Here is a 16,253-nt window from a genome sequence, read left to right as displayed (position 1 = left end):
TGAGGCCCTCCTCCTCTGACATTTTGAAAGACATATAACTTGGCAATGAGTGATGATTTACAAAAGCATTGGTAACCATATGCTCATGTTTGTATTTCAAAATAAGTATTTGGATAACACACTCTATCAAAAGTGTAGTGTGCCCTGCTACTAAACATCTGTAAACTAATTCTGATTTCATCTGCTTCTTGATACTAGTGGAAAAATCCTTATAATGGTTTTATTTTTCTCTTTTCTGGGCTTATTACGATTGATTTGTGGATGGCAAGATTCTGCTAAAGAGTAAGCCAGAAATGCTTCTTAACGGTGCAAAATGCTCCCTGAAGCCAGTGCTTTGAGGGTATTCATGATGTTATGGCAAGTTCATATGCATTTAAATAATGACAATTCCTGTGGTTGAGAATAATGCTCTGCTCTGTCATATACAAACCCAGGTTACAGTTCAAGTTTTGCTGCAGGTTCAACGCTCCTTCATTCTAGCAATTGAATGTCCAGTCACGAGTTTTAAAATGCTGACGTCTTAAATTCCTAGCGAAGGTGTTGACTGATGTTTGTAAGATGAATCCTGGGGCTCGATGTATCATTTGAGGTAAGGTTGTAGCAGCCTGGCAGCTTTTATACCCTGAGGGAAGTCATTTGTAAGTGTTTGTCACCTTGAGGAGTCACCCTTATGAGTGAGGCATTGGTGCTACCTGTCATTCGCCATGTCTTCTTCCTTCTTGGTAGAAAGTTTATGTACATAAAAGCCACCTCATGGTATTAAGTTAGTCTAGGTCTGACGAGTTCCTTGACATCGGCAGAAGCATTGTTTTAACCCCATGATTCTAAGTAATAATGGACAGTCTGCAGGCATCCTGCTCCATGGGCCGTGATTATATAGCTCACAACGCTCAGTAATAATGTACAATGTGCAGGCATTTTGCTCCGTGTACTGTCGCTATAACTCACGACTCTAAGAGATAATAGACAATCTGCAGTCATCGCGCTCTGTGAGCCATGGCTATAACTCACAAGAGTCCATTCTAGATGCCAGTCTTGGAGGTTATCCAGTCTCGGTACTTAGTCACTCTTGTGTAGACTCCAGGCTTGTTTGGAAGAGCACAAGATTGTCCCCAACTTACTATGCCCACAATGTACCAGATGTCCCGATTGTCATAAACCAGAGGTCCACCAGAATCACCCTGGAATAGAAACAAGTTTTCCAATTCAAGATAATAATAACCATCTCTTTTCCACAGACCTTGCCTACACACACACACACACACACACACACACGAAAATAAAAAATTGTTATATGGATCACAGAAACAGACTGAACAGATTTTATGCATCCTTCAATTGAGCTAAAATTTTGTTCTAAACCTTAAAGTATATTTTCTTTTTTAGTAGAAAACAAATATATCTTTCATATATAATGTTTACATTATTTATGGCTTATCATCCTTGTATTTTATTTCTTTAGTTAGACATGTCCTGAATATATGTTATGATAAGACAAGATTTTATGCACATAAAATGTCAAATATGAGACTGTTAGTTATAATAGTAAAGAGAAATTTTAAAGGTCACTTGGGAACACTATTGACCTGTTTTGTTACCTGCTCTTGGTCTCCTTTTCTTTTTTTCATCTTTTCTAATTTATATTTTCTTAGTGAATTATAAAAGCTCCTTTACCTCTTTTATATAATGAGAGAGATTAAGTAGACAGATACACTTACAGATGTTGAAATGCCTCATTTCAAGCCCAGCTCTGTCAATTATGAGTGACCCTGAGCAAAATATTTTAACTTTCTCTGCTTCTCTCACCTCATTATTCCATTATTCAACTTACAAAGGTTTATTTGTGTGTGTGTGTGTGTGTGTGTGTGTGTGACAGAGAGAGAGGGAGAGAACGACACACCTGTGAGTTTGCTCACAGAGCTTGAAGTGTAGATTAAATGGGCTGATATTTAAATAAGTCCCAAACAAAGACTAATCACAGCTATGGTAAATGACAGAGAAACTAAAATAAGAACATTTGATTGGTCAGGATGTACTCTCACAGTACATCCCTTGGAGATGCAATGATGTTGACATGAGAAGGTAGAGCAGTTGATTGTGCATCAGACAGTGGTCCTGTATTGCATTTAGACAGAGGGAAAGTTTTTGAAAATGCTCTGTGGTGTGAAGGAATCTGGCATATGCAAGGATAAAAAGATGGAGCTAGAGAGGGAAAAAGTATCAGGAGAAGTAGGTCAGAGGTATGGGATAAGACTGTCAAATGGCTCAGGGATTACTGTGAATCCCTGTGGACCTTAGAAAGCTTTGTTTTGTATTATTTTAAAATATTTATGTATTTATGTATTTATTTATTTATTATGCATACAATATTCTGCCTGCGTGTATGTCTGCAGGCTAGAAGAGGGCACCAGACCTCACTACAGATGGTTGTGAGCCATCATGTGGTTGCTGGGAATTGAACTCAGGACCTTTGGAAGAGCAGGCAATGCTCTTAACCACTGAGCCATCTCTCCAGTCCCTTTGTTTTGTATTTTTAAGAACAAAACGCAGGTGCTGAAATATTTTAAAGAGGTCTTTGACATAACTAGATTAGCATATTACAAATATTGCTAATGTTTATCTGGCAAATGCACTAAAGAAGTACAAGAGAAAAAATGGGATGAGGAGCTGGAAGCTATGAGGTGAGAGAAAAGAAGAAGAGAGAGGGAAGAAAATATAGAACTGGCGAAGCAGGAGTTATAAAAAGATAAAAAAATCGAACAGATTCAATCAGCAACTTGATATGGGGTATGAAGAGGAAAACATTCTGGAAATCATTAAAGAATCAAGAGAAGACAATGTTTCAATAAAAGGGAGTAGTAAGCATTAGTAATGTTGTATGGGCATAAAAGAAAAGAACAACGTCAAAGATGCCTGTTAGAATTTAACATTGCTGCCACTGATGAGTCATTAAGGGGAACTATTTGGAGAAAATAATGGGGAAAACCCAATAGTGATGGCTGACAGTATTAAAGGAAGTGAGAAATAGAGACAATAGGCATAGACATTCTTTCCAAATATTTATAGCAAAACCACAAAGTAGGGTTCTAGCTGGAGGTATCCATCTAGAGATTTCCCCACAAGACTTTTGAATAACAATAATAAAATGAAATCAGTTGCAAAGTAAATGTTTACTGTAAGAGACTCAGTCAGTGCTAGTTTGAACTTTCCCCCAAAGGCCAGTGAAGACAGGAACTTGAATGGAGAAGGGGGGAAGGAGGGATGGGCCATAGAGAAGAGGTGACTTATAGAGCTCTTCCTTGAACAAGCGTGGCTTGAAACTATAAGTCAATAAATGGAAAAATCTGTACAAATTCACAACTATGGAATGAATACACTTATAGACAATCAGTGAGTCACAAGAGACATACAAAAGGAAATTATAGTATTGGATGGCTAGAACAGAAAAGAAGAAAGATCTCACCTAAATATAACATTCCTTGAAAATGGAGAAAAGTGAACGAACTAAAGTCAAAGTTGGCAAACAGAAGGAAAGAGTACAGAGCAGAGATAAAATATACAGTAGAAAAGCAACAATAAAAAGGCACATAAGAGTTGCTCTTCTCACTTTCTATTCACAATAGCTAGAAAATGAAAACACTAGATGTCTTTCTAGTGAAGAAAGGGTCATAAAAAATGTACTACAACAGAATTCTCTTCAGCAATAAAGAAACACAATATCATGAAATTTGATGGATAGAACTGAAACACATACTAATGTATAAAATGGAGAGAGTTATATAGTGCTAACCATATCTTGCTACACTGAAAATAAATAATAATATAACATAAGAAATATAAACAACAATTAATAAAATAATAAAAACATTATAGTAAAGGTGCTTTGCTTTGGGTTTGTGAACATTAAGCACTCAGGACAGTTGTTCTATTCTACGCTAAGCTCAGAAATTGCTAAGAGAAACTTCCCTCTAAAGGATTGACTTTGGCTTTCAACATACCTTACATGCATCTACTTTTCCTTCCATGAATCCAGCGCACAGCATCCCCGGAGTTATCAGGCCGTCATACACTTCCTTTCTGTTACACACATCAGTGCCTATGGTTTCCACCCTGGCTTGCCGGAGTTTATTTTGTGTAGGCCCTATTACACAGCACAAATAAACAAAAAAATAATGTGTTTTTAAAATATGGTTGTACCCCTAATACAGACTAGAGCCAAAGCACAAAATATTTTATGTATATTAGTTTATACTAAGTCGTATTTTCTCTAACCCTACTGTCTCAATGAAAGAAATCAACCATACAAGTCTCAGAACTGTATCATATTGGAGGTTCCTCTACAGTATCTTTTAAAACCGCACACAGATGCTAAATGTATACAAGGTTTTTCATGCTAACACACCCTGCAGTCTTCACTGGATGCTCAGAAAGTTCAACCATACTAATCTAGTCCAAGTTGCATGACAAACAAATTCACTATTTTTTTCAGCTAATATTAAAGTAGAAATCAGGACACAACACAGAGAATCATTCTTCCTGGTGTCACTTGTAGTGTATTCTTTTGGGCGGTGGGGGTGTTGAAACAGGGTTTCTCTGTAGCTTTGGAGCCTGTCCTGGACTTAGCTCTTGTATACCAGGCTGGCCTTGCTGTCCTGGAACTCACTCTTGTTGACCAGGCAGGCCTCAAACTCACAGAGATATGCCTGCCTTCAGTCACTGTCACCTAATTTTTTGAGCCATTATTTAAATATTAGGTCTCTCACTAAATTTGAATTAATTAATTACAGGTATGAGCCCCACAGTTGGCTTTCATATGGGTGCTGGGGACCCTAACTCATATCCTTTTGCTAGCACAACACTTTGTCAACTAAGTCTCAGCCCCTGCACCATTATTTTTAATAAAATATTTTTGTATAAAAAAATAGAATGAAACTACTCACCATCATCTACAATAGACCCGAACCCTGTGACAAACACACTTGTTTTCGGTGGCAGTTTCATAGATGCATCTGGGAGGCAGACTCTTTGAACCACGTTTGAAAACTCTACGCGGGTAGTGAGCTGGGCTAGAGCAATGTCATTTTCATTGCTTTCTCTGTGGTAATCTTCATGAATGATAATCTTGCCAACACTTCGCTTCACGGCCGGTGGTGTTATAGTTGTACCAAAAGTAGCAATCCATTTACTTGGGTCTCTGTTTCTACAGAAAATTAAAGGATAAGATTTGTGATGGTTCATGTTGCTTTCTTTAATAAAAAAAGGTCAAAATTATATTTCTGCCCAGCTTTTAGAATGAAGCTCTCGAAAAGTTTCTTTGGTGAGAGAATTGACAGCTGGTGGCCCTGTGAAAAAGAGTTTTCCTGTGGTTAAAGCAAATAATTGTACGGAAGTTATTTAATTATCGGTTTCCATATTTTAAGTTTGTGCCTTGTTAGAGTTCTTTGTATTCTCATTCTTTTCTTTCAAAGAATTGTGCAGGCATTACTTTGCTTTCTTCTAGACAATGGGCATCCTAGTAGGCAAGTTCCCTCTCCACCAAAACACCCATCTTGATTTGACAACTTGCTTGTTGGCTCTTGTTTACTGTGATCTTTGAAGCTAAGTGGAATGTGTCTAATGTGAAACGCACAAAGGTTTTCCTCCACCCATGCCCACACCCCTTCCTGACATTCAAAGGTTAAGCTGCCCTTACTGGAAGCAAGTCTCACACAGTCCTTTGCTGTAGTCTGTTTAGCCTCCCACTTAACCAACTCTCTTTTCACATAGCTGCTTTACTTCCCCAGGGTTACGTCATAAATTACGTCCAGCGCAACCAACTCTTACCTGCTATAATTTTTTTCTCCAAAGTCCATTTCAGTCCCTTTAGAATTATTCATATTACGAATGATTAGACATATACAGAAACCAGACATTGTCTGGATGAAGGGAAATTAGGTAGAAGAAAGTCACAGGTGAGAATTTTAAAAAGGAATTTCCTCGTTTATAAGGGATTACCATGTTGGTCAATCATCAACTCTCTTTTTCTTTTTAAAAATGTTTTTTTTTTGTGAGTTGGAGATTACCTGTACATGAGTATAGGTGTCAGTGGGGGCAAGACACATCTGAGCTGTTGGAGTTTGGGGTGCAGGCAGTTGTCCCATACTTAATGTGTCTCCGGGGAATGGAACTTGTGTCTTCTTTGAGAACAGAATGCTTTCTTAACCACAGAGCTTTCTCACAAGTCTGTGGACATTATGTTCATCCTACCTGCTCTGAAATCAGGGCTCTTCCTTCCTTGCTTCCTTCCTTCCTTCCTTTCTTTTTTTTTTAAGAAAAAAGTGTTTCTTTTATATTTTTGAGATTATAATTACATCATTCCCCCTTCTCTAAATCATCAACTTTTAAGAGTAGTAAAAGGTCATGCATTTTCAAAGTACACTAGATTGTCCAGGGATGACAAGACAGAACAGGAGCAGAAAAAGAGTTCTTCTCTCATCTGTTTATTCATTGTTTGTTTGTTTGTTTATGGAACATTTGTTTAATGTAGACTCATTAGGACTGGGACCATCATTTGATACCCAGACATTCACTACTAGAGTGATAATGACTAACACTATTTCAGGAGTTAAGGAGATTACAAACAATTTGGGATAGCAAAATAGCAAAATAGAATGGCCATCCCTTTGTGCATCATCAAAGATTCATAACAGGCTCAAACATGCTGCTTTGTGGAATAGAGACACTAAGAGATACTCAGACCTTGCTACATCCTGTCTTCCTACATCTTGTCAAAAACTTTTCCTGACTCACATGGTTTCTTAAGACTGAAGCAAACTATGAAAGCAGACTTTCATGAACATGGAATGCTGGGATTGTACTGAAATACCATTTTTAAATATGCTATTTCTATGGAAAAATTCATTTATTAAAATAGGAAGGTTATTTGTATAACTTCTATATTATCTTCAAAATATCACTTTATTTCCTTTTTAAATAGTATTCTAAGTATATAATTATGTGAAATTATGGTACTCTGAAAATATAATCCTTTTTCCTCAGGATCATCACTTTATTTAGCTATTTGAATTATTTTTACCCAGTACCTGATGTGGAATGTCCTCCTGTATATGTGTTGCTTTTATTAGTTAATGAATAAAGCTTCTTTAGCCTATGGCAGGGAATAATATAGCCAGATTGGAAGATTTAGATAGATAGGTAGATAGATATAAATACAGATATAGATATTGATATAGATATAGATATCTAGAGAGAGAGAAAGAGAAGGTGGAATCAAAGAGATGTCAATAGCTGCCAAAAGAGAAAGATGCTGCTGGGCTGGAACCTTCCCAGTAAGCCACAGCCTGGTGGCAATACACATATTAATAGAAATGGGCTAATCTAAGACGGGTTAATTTTAGGATAGAAATAGCCTAAGCTAATAGGCCAAACAGCTTTGTAATTAATATGGTTTCTGTGTGATTATTTGGCTCTGGGCAGCCGTGAAATAAATGAGCAGTTTCCATTTACAAGTACCAAATATGCTGCTACATTTGCCGTATTAAAAAAATCTTTCGTTGGCATTAACTTTCAAATTTCTCTGGCATCTCTCATTTATACAGTCCTTTAAAGTAGTTTTAAAGCTACTGCACTTGTTCCTTCAATTATCTTTTGAATACATTCCCATTCTTATCACACTGTGGAAAATTACCTTCTTAAGGTCAATAGTAATTTTTACTTTATCAGCTTCAACATCCAATTCTTATGTATGTCTGTCCATCCCCAGACAGCTCACTGGTCTCATTGAAAGGAGTGCTTATATCAGTACTAATATTAAGCTGACATTCTGGTTATTATTTCTATTTTATAAATACTTTCACAAACACATAAAAACAAATTTTGGGTGACTGTAAGGACATGAACATGCCAGAAAGTCTTAGTAAGTAAGTGTTCATCATGAACATGGTACTAGTTGCTTTGGGATTCATAGATATGAAATTGTGAGTTTCTTCATCATTGAAAGAGGAAGAGATAACTTCAAATTTATTAGGTCTTTCTCATTATACTTTGTCTGCAAAGAGACTGCTTAAGTGTCTTGGAATCATTCTGTTTACGTCCTTAAAAAAAATGGATAAAAGGCCTCCAATAGTACCAAGGAAAAGCTGCTTTAGGAGCACACGTAGACCGTGTCACTGAGCAAGCAAAGAACTTTCATTTAGAGCCCATCCTGTTTCTTGAGATTCTCTCTATGCTAATGGCAATCCCCAAGGGAGAAAAGACCAAGTCCCTTAATCTCCAGGCTCTCTAAAGAGTCTATGAATGACTGAATTTTGAGAGAAACAACCCTGAAAGCCAAGCTGAGAACCTGGACTCTGCTATACAGGACCAAAATATCATGCTACAAGGGCAGAGTGACACCTCTATAAGCCTTCTGAAACTTCCATGGAGTTTCCTTGAAAATACAGTGAGAAGAGAATGCTCCAAAACAAATTTCAAAGCCTTTTCCCTCATTGTAATGAAATAATCCCGGATATTGATGGTGGGAAATCAATTAATTAACCGGTGGGGAAGCAGGAGAGAAGTGATTAACTTTTCTCTTTGAGTATGTAGAAGACAAGTATATCAGTCTTTATGGTGAATAACTTGTAATATAAGGAAGATAGCACTAGAATCAAACTACACAAACCAAACAGGTATATACCCTATAGACTGCAGATAACGTGCAGACTGGAGGACAAGCTGGTGAGACTGAGCTGTTCCTTTGCATTAAATCAATGGCAAGAGAGGACTAAGGAAATCAAAGCTCCCCATTGCCCAGTGAACTTACTTCCAGAAGCAGTGAGCTGCAGTCAGGAGCCATGTGTTGCTAATGAGGGTGGCTCCACACTGATGGCCAGCCCCTATGAGTTGGAGGCTGGCTTGCCATGGCCATTCTCCTTCCATAGCTGTTTCCCTTCCTTGGACAATTCGCTCAGTAGTAGAGGATGCTGGCAATGGCATGTTTGAAGATGACATCCTTATCCCACATCCTGACAAAGAAACACGTAGTAGTTTGTTCTCATTACAATAGAGGGAAATATCATGACTTGTATTTAGGAAAGTCACTAATAAAATCGTTTTTGCTTCAGCAACTCTTTATGCCATTCTTAGCAGTTAGTCACTGGTGTGTGTGTGTGTGTGTGTGTGTGTGTGTGTGTGTTTGTATAGTGTTTATTACTCTAAAGTTCAGAAGAAATGAAGAAATACTTACCAATATGCTTAGGCATTTAGTTCTAAAATCAGCTCGTTTCTCTCTATAAAACATTAACACATATTTCTAATCCCAGCATTTGGGATGCCTATACAAAAATTTTGTCAGTCTTTGGCAGCTGGGGCTACAGAGAAAATCTCGCAAACAAACAATATAAACCAATAATATAAATTGAAAATAATAAGTGAGCTTAAATAGAAGCAAAACCAGAAAGAACTTTATTGGGTGCAGAATAGATTTGAAAGTTTGAAAGTGCAGTCATCTAGACTGACCAAATGTTCTGCCAAGGGAAGGTGGCTTTGGGCTTTTACATCAAGCATGAGTGTAATGACGTAGCATCTTTTGAGGGAGAGAGATGAGATTGGGAAAAGTTCACAGATTACAAACTAATGCAAACTCTGGTGATCATAAATTTTGAAAGTGTCTTGGAATGTCTAAGTCAAGAAATAAGCAATAAACTGATCAGTCTTGTGTGCCTCATACCTGTTAAGATATAATTAGTCTGGGGAAATCATTCTCTATGATGGATTGAGTTCCTGATAGGAGATATCTTTGTGGTAACTTGCCTATGTCAGCAAGTAATTAAAGTATAGAAAAATATTTGTGTTCTCCTATTGACCATTCTAGAGTCATTCTGTCATTTATTTTTATCAATACATAGGTTATTACTAAACATCAAAAATGGCTATATATTCATATATATATGCATGCCTTGGAGAGGAACACAAGTTGCTGTACATAACCTAGCTAGTGAGTGACACAGTGGTATATAACATTAGGATCATCCACATCTAAATCAATAGAACTTTACTGTTAAGTGACAACCCATCAGTGAATATAGGTCATGATTTATCCTCCATGTGACAAGTATAATCAATTTATTATCTTTGATATATTTTACTAATTTTATGCAAATTTTTATTTTCTAAAATATAAGAATAGTTTAGAAAAATTCTTATTTGCTGCTGTCAAATCTTCAACTGATCTAACTTCAAACCAACCTTTGAAAAGCCTTGCAAGTGTTCTTACAGCATGGATAGTAGGCACATATTTACCTACAAGACTCGGAATATATTCAGATGTGATGAGTGAAGCAGGGAGAAAACCTCAAACACTTGAAAAGTGAAAACTTCAACTTGGTTCTCTCTTAAATCATGAGAGAATATCAAAATACTTTAAGAATATTAATATAACATCTAAAATATTATACAACATATATAAAGGATAGAAAATAAAATCACATTGATATATATACCTAATATGTGACATATTAAGAACAGAAATGGAAAGACTAAGTACTTGATTTATGAAGATATAAAAAGAAATAGAAAATCTTGTAATCTGTACTAACATTTTTGTGATTCTTATCCACTCTCTTTATTAAGAAATAAACGCTTAATTGTGGACTTTGGGACTTACGACTATTGAGGAGATTTCTCATCTTTCTGCTGTCAATAGCTGTAAGGAGAGAACACAAGTTAGTTGACATGACAGCACAGTCTCTTTCCTGTGTTATTTTGCTCACAAGTTTATGAATAGCATTGTTAATTATTTAAAGTATCCATGATTCACGAAGACATTGAAGTTTTCATCGCCAAGTAATATACAACAATCATCTGACTCAATCATTGATTCAAATAATAGAATTTCATTTGATAATCAACTCAGAGCATCTTATTTTATGATTTTTCTTTCAAAAACATGTAAAACAGTTAGGAATGAAGGAGCAAGGATAAATGTGCTGGTAGCTTTTTTTTACAGGGCTGTAGCCAAAGTCAAAGAAGTGAGTCTCCAATTTCCATCACATGGTCAATGATGAAGGCAGACTCTCAGGGCCCAGTTTCAAGGTCCTAATCTAACAAGAACTGGGAATTCTCTCCCTGAGATCCTTTCATATTGAAGTGCCTGAAAATTTAGTGACTTGACACTAAGAGAAGAGCATGAAGTTCCTTCACCTAAAACCTGTACAAAAACTCTGTTCATTCACACTTCTTATCCCACAGTTATGCCCTGTGGAGAGGTAGCCGGAGACTAGCTAGTGGTCCAGTGTGAGCAGATCCTGCCTTATCAGTCTTTTTTGTCCCTGCGATTAGCTTCCCTTCTTCCCCAGACATGACTGCTCAGGAAAGAAGGTCTTGGGATCTACTGTTGAGTAGGGTTAGAGAATTCATATATGACCCATTCTTCACAGAAAGGTAGGTGGTCTCAGACTCCCAGTACCTGGTTTGGAAAAGAGGGACCTAGTTGCTATTGCTCACCTTCGAGCAGAAGAGAGAAAAGTAGGGAGAGCAAGATCCAGAAAGAAATGTCTTTGAAGGCCCTTAGATTTACTTTAGTTCAAAACAATCCATGCCCAACAACATATTTTAGATTATTCCATTGTGTTGCAAAAGTCCAAATGGGAATGTAAGCCCCAATCCTTACTAGGAATTTCACATACATGTTTTTAATGAATGGTGTGTATGTGATGGAAAATATATGTAAATGAATTTGTTATCAAGTGTTGTCTTGGGATATTCTCATTTTGATATAAAAACAGCCTGTATTATAAAAATGTCATTGTATAGACCAAAAAATACTGTTGACAACTGTAAGAAATTCTATAACTATAGCATGCAGTGAACTCCGATCATTTACATTTTCCTTTAAGTCTGTGATCATGACTTGGAAATAGTTACATTATCAATAGCCAGGATTTTCTCTGAGGATCCTCTTTACAGAGTGATAAATAGGTTCTAGTTTCTCTTGGAGCAAAATGTTTTAACAATAAAAATAATACATAGTAAATAGCATGATCATCATGTCTAACTACCTATGTAATATACAGTCTAATTTGACTTAAAGATGTCCAAGAAGATTCTGCAAGTCTCTTCTCTCTTTTCTAAGAAATCAAAAGTAACTAAACTTAGAAATTCATGAGCTACAGTGAAGGAGCTGGAAGGTCTACTGTCCTGAGATGTAGACAATTATAAAAGGTACTAAGGAAGTAAATGAAAAAGAGACCAGTCCAATCCTTTCATCTTTTAAGACAGTATTTTATTTAAAAAAATATTTTATTCCCTAATTGCATTTTTCATAGAACAAAAGAATCCTTCCAGATTTCTAATTAGCTCTAAGGAACTTTTCATTTTAATTTCATAAACTATTTGAACTTAATTTTCTTCTTTCTTCTACTTTGGAAAAAACAAGGACTTTACTAATAATTTTTCTTTCTTTTGGAAGTAACAGGAAAATAATGAAAATATTTTGACTAGATATGTCAGAGGACCTCTTCATAGTTTATGGTTCTCTTATTTCAGAATCATTCTTTATATACATGATTGTTTATTTGATATAAAAATTAACTCTTGAGGATGTAAAGATGGTTCAGGAATTAAGAGGACTTATTGTTCTTGCAGAAGACTTGGGGGATCTTAGCATCCACACCTGCCTGTAATCCCAACACCAAAGGATCAGGCATCGTTCAGGCCTCCATTAGCATCTCCACACACATGCACCTGAAGTTAAACAGGCACACACACACTCACACAAATAGGGAAAAATTATATAAGACAAACAAACAAACAAAAACTCTCTAAAATGTACCTATAAAATGATTCTGAGATTCATAATATTTCTGTTTAATTTTGGCTACTCTTGCTGATTCTTGTTTCAGGGCCTTGTTTATTGTCCAGCTCCCCATGTAAAATGTTGAAAATAATGTCCACCCTTTGATGGATCTTAAAATATTCAATAACATTTGGTTAAAAAACTTAAAAACTTTGTCAAAAGTCTCATAAGTATAGAAAAAAGTATAATTCCAAATTTTACCTCATAGTGAGTTTTTATTTTAGGTTTTCTCAATGCTGATATGTTTTCATTTATTTAGTGTGAGTGTGTGTGTGTATGTGTTGTGTTTGTGTGTGTGTGAGCACACACTCATGTGTGAGCATGCACATGCATGCACACACTATGTACATACAGGAAGGAGCCCAAGGATATCAGAAGGGTGTCAACTACATTGGAACTTGGCATGCAGGTAACTGTGCACTGGCATGTGGATGGTGGGAAGTGAACCTGAGCTCTTTGCATGAATAGAAAGTGTTCTTAAATTCTGACTCATCTCTCCAGGCCCATTGATATTTACTAGTGGCGAGTTTGTGAAATGGGAAGCTACACGAACCAGATTCTTTTTTTTTTTTTTTTTTTTTTTTTTTTTTTTTTTGGTTTTTCGAGACAAGGTTTCTCTGTGGTTTTGGAGCCTGTCCTGGAACTAGCTCTTGTAGACCAGGCTGGTCTCGAACTCACAGAGATCCGCCTGCCTCTGCCTCCCGAGTGCTGGGATTAAAGGCGTGCGCCACCACCGACGGCACGAACCAGATTCTTATGACAACTGCAGGCAATTGCAATCAAAGGGAATTGGGAAAATGGCAAACAGCAACAAAATACTTACGTGTGAGGCTAAATGATGGTTTATTTATAGTCAGAGGCAACTGTTTGATCTTCAGACCTTGGTATAAGGTCCTTTCAATTTTTTTCTTGATTCGTTCAGCACTATCAGTAGATGGGTATCGAAACATTAGCACCATAAGAATGTTCACGCCCTGTTCATCTGGACTGGAGCAAAACAGAAAAATGATTCCATCTCTGCACTCTCCATCAACTTAAAGAAACATTGAGGATGATATCTGTGCACACAAGACTTAACATTGCATCCAGATAAGGGAGCAAGATGGAATGCATGACAATAATGAGTGCTGCAAACACTGCAGAAGAGACAGCAACATAATGGAAATAAGAAGAGTGTTCTCCATCTTTCCTCAGTTTGGAGAGTTCTGTGAGGGGCCCGTGAAACCATACTTTGTGTTCACTTGAACAGGTTGCTTTTAAAGGCATTTCGAATAAAAGCAGTAAGGTGGCTGAGGTCATTATTCTCCAGTGAAGTGTGGCAGAGACAATGTGTGCGCGTCACCTCCATTCTTCTGAGCATAGAACTCTACTGCATTTCTAGCCTCTCTTGAGTGTACTCAACCGCTCGCCTGAATTCTTCCCTTACTGCCAGATCTTGTGCTTCTTTTGTATCAGGCAGAAGTAGAAGATCACGTGACAAGGCAATACTATACTGCCTACTGGCACCCACTCTTTTGCCCCCACTTTTGACTCTTTGAGTTGAGTCGCAATAGATATTGTATTAAAACACTGATATTCTGGTATTTGGTATAAATGTAATAAACAAAAATTTCTATAGGGAGTAATTTATAAAGATAAAATAATTTGATCGATGATTCAAATACAGAAATGTATGTCATGATTAAGGGATAGAAAGCCTGTAGTAGACTTTAGAAAGTGAATTTACTTAGAAAGGGAAATAAAAGAAGAAAGGGGGATACACAAAAAAAAGACATAAAAAGACTAATTACCACTAAGAAGTTAGCCATATATATCCTAACATTCTATCAGCCACTTGTCTTTTATCTCTATCAGCCACCTATTATCCCCTCTATCTTCTTATCATCTATCTATTTATTTGTATATGTATATATAATCTATTAATTATCTAGCTATCTCATCTACTTATTATCTACTAGATAATAGACTACCTATTTGTCATCTCTATATATCTCTATCATCTATCTAATTATCAAAATAATCAATCACTTCTGTATGTATCTGTCTATCAACTATCTAATTATCTCCGATCTGTCATCTCTCCATCTATCTCAGTGTGAAATCTAGAGCTTTTAAACATTATATTAAAACATACATAGGAGCTGGTGCAATGGCTCAGCAGGGAAGGGTGCTTTCTGCCAAGCCTGATGACTTGGGTTTGATCCCTGGAATCCACATGGTGGAAGCAGAGAACTGACTCCTATAAGTTACATACCTTATCTTGATAACATGGGACTTGATGAATCTACCTACTCCTGAAGAACGTCGGAATATCCTAGACATCTGATAAAAAATTAAATAAAAATGTTAGTCCTGAGAAACATATTATTTTTTATCTATCAAGAAATTCTTGGTAAAGAACAAGTTTTTAATTGATTTTCATGATCCATAGTGGCTTTCGCCAATGAGCAGACTAAATCTGTGTTCAAATCCTCATAGGACTGGACAACTTTTTCAAAATGGTCAAATTTACTGAACCTCTGTAAAATGGGAGTGACTGTGATATCTGCCTTAGAAACTTGATTTGCGAAATAAAATTGGGAGCTGGAAAGATGGATCAGTGGCTAAGAATCCTTTCCTGAAATCATAAGGATACAGATATGGATCCCAGTACCTGTAAGATAACCCAGGCTTCCTTCCAGAAATTCCAGCCCTTGGGGGCTGCAGAAAGTTGCTGCTTTTAGCCTAGCCCCAAAAGCAAGCATCCTGGGTCCAGGGAAAAACTATGGCTCAAAGAAACAGGTGAAAGTGATATACATAAGAGAATATTCTATGTGATATGCTCTCCTGGCCTTGTATGTTCACAGAAAGGTATGCACGTGCACTTACATAGACCCCGCCCCCAAACACACACATACGCAGACAAATAGAATTTGAAAAAGTAAATAAAATTACATTATATGTTTGATATCTAGCAAACTACTTATGTAATAATTTCAGTCTTAATTATCAATTCAGTTAAAGAATTGGGTTATTTTTAAGACATCAACCTCAGTTCTAAAAAAGCCCAGCATCCTGTTTGCTACACTCTATGGCATCTAGTTAGCCACTGTCACCATGTCGGTTGACTTTGTCAGTGATTACTATATCACTCGACCATTTGAGTGACGATAACAGCTCTGACACCTCACTGTCTCACTGTGAGTCATTGCTCTGAGGCATGCAGAGCCTAACACCCATTGCACCACACTGTATATCATGAGCATGACGTTCCTCAATCTTTCCAGACTGAACCTGTGAAGGATTGGGATGTTCAGAGAACTTATTTCCTAAAGAGCCCTGATTCCCTAGAAGGAGGCATGCTGAAACTTACCCACAAAGAGCACTGGACTGACCATCAAAAGGTAGAAGACACAGGTCTATGTTAACTGAACCAAAG

At 36.8% G+C, this 16,253-nt stretch overlaps 1 protein-coding gene across 1 annotated transcript in view; it reads right to left on the bottom strand.

The window, feature by feature from the left end:
* Positions 1 to 1,022: 1,022 nt before the first annotated feature.
* The window catches only part of LOC121460966 (transmembrane protease serine 11F), a 44,412-nt gene continuing 29,181 nt past the window's right edge, over positions 1,023 to 16,253 (bottom strand). Inside the window, exons 4-10 of the mRNA XM_041671665.1 lie at positions 15,090 to 15,157; positions 13,659 to 13,822; positions 10,646 to 10,684; positions 8,804 to 9,005; positions 4,941 to 5,200; positions 3,999 to 4,141; positions 1,023 to 1,181 (exon numbers count right to left, since the gene is read on the bottom strand). Coding sequence (XP_041527599.1) covers positions 1,023 to 1,181; positions 3,999 to 4,141; positions 4,941 to 5,200; positions 8,804 to 9,005; positions 10,646 to 10,684; positions 13,659 to 13,822; positions 15,090 to 15,157 — 1,035 coding nt within the window. The remainder of the gene's footprint in view (positions 1,182 to 3,998; positions 4,142 to 4,940; positions 5,201 to 8,803; positions 9,006 to 10,645; positions 10,685 to 13,658; positions 13,823 to 15,089; positions 15,158 to 16,253) is intronic.

Source organism: Microtus oregoni, unplaced genomic scaffold (assembly GCF_018167655.1).
Source record: "Microtus oregoni isolate MIOR12 unplaced genomic scaffold, Mior012 000021F_ref0000039, whole genome shotgun sequence".
NCBI lineage: Eukaryota > Metazoa > Chordata > Mammalia > Rodentia > Cricetidae > Microtus > Microtus oregoni.
Note: the sequence above shows the minus strand (reverse complement) of the source record. Positions and strands in the feature narration are given on the sequence as shown.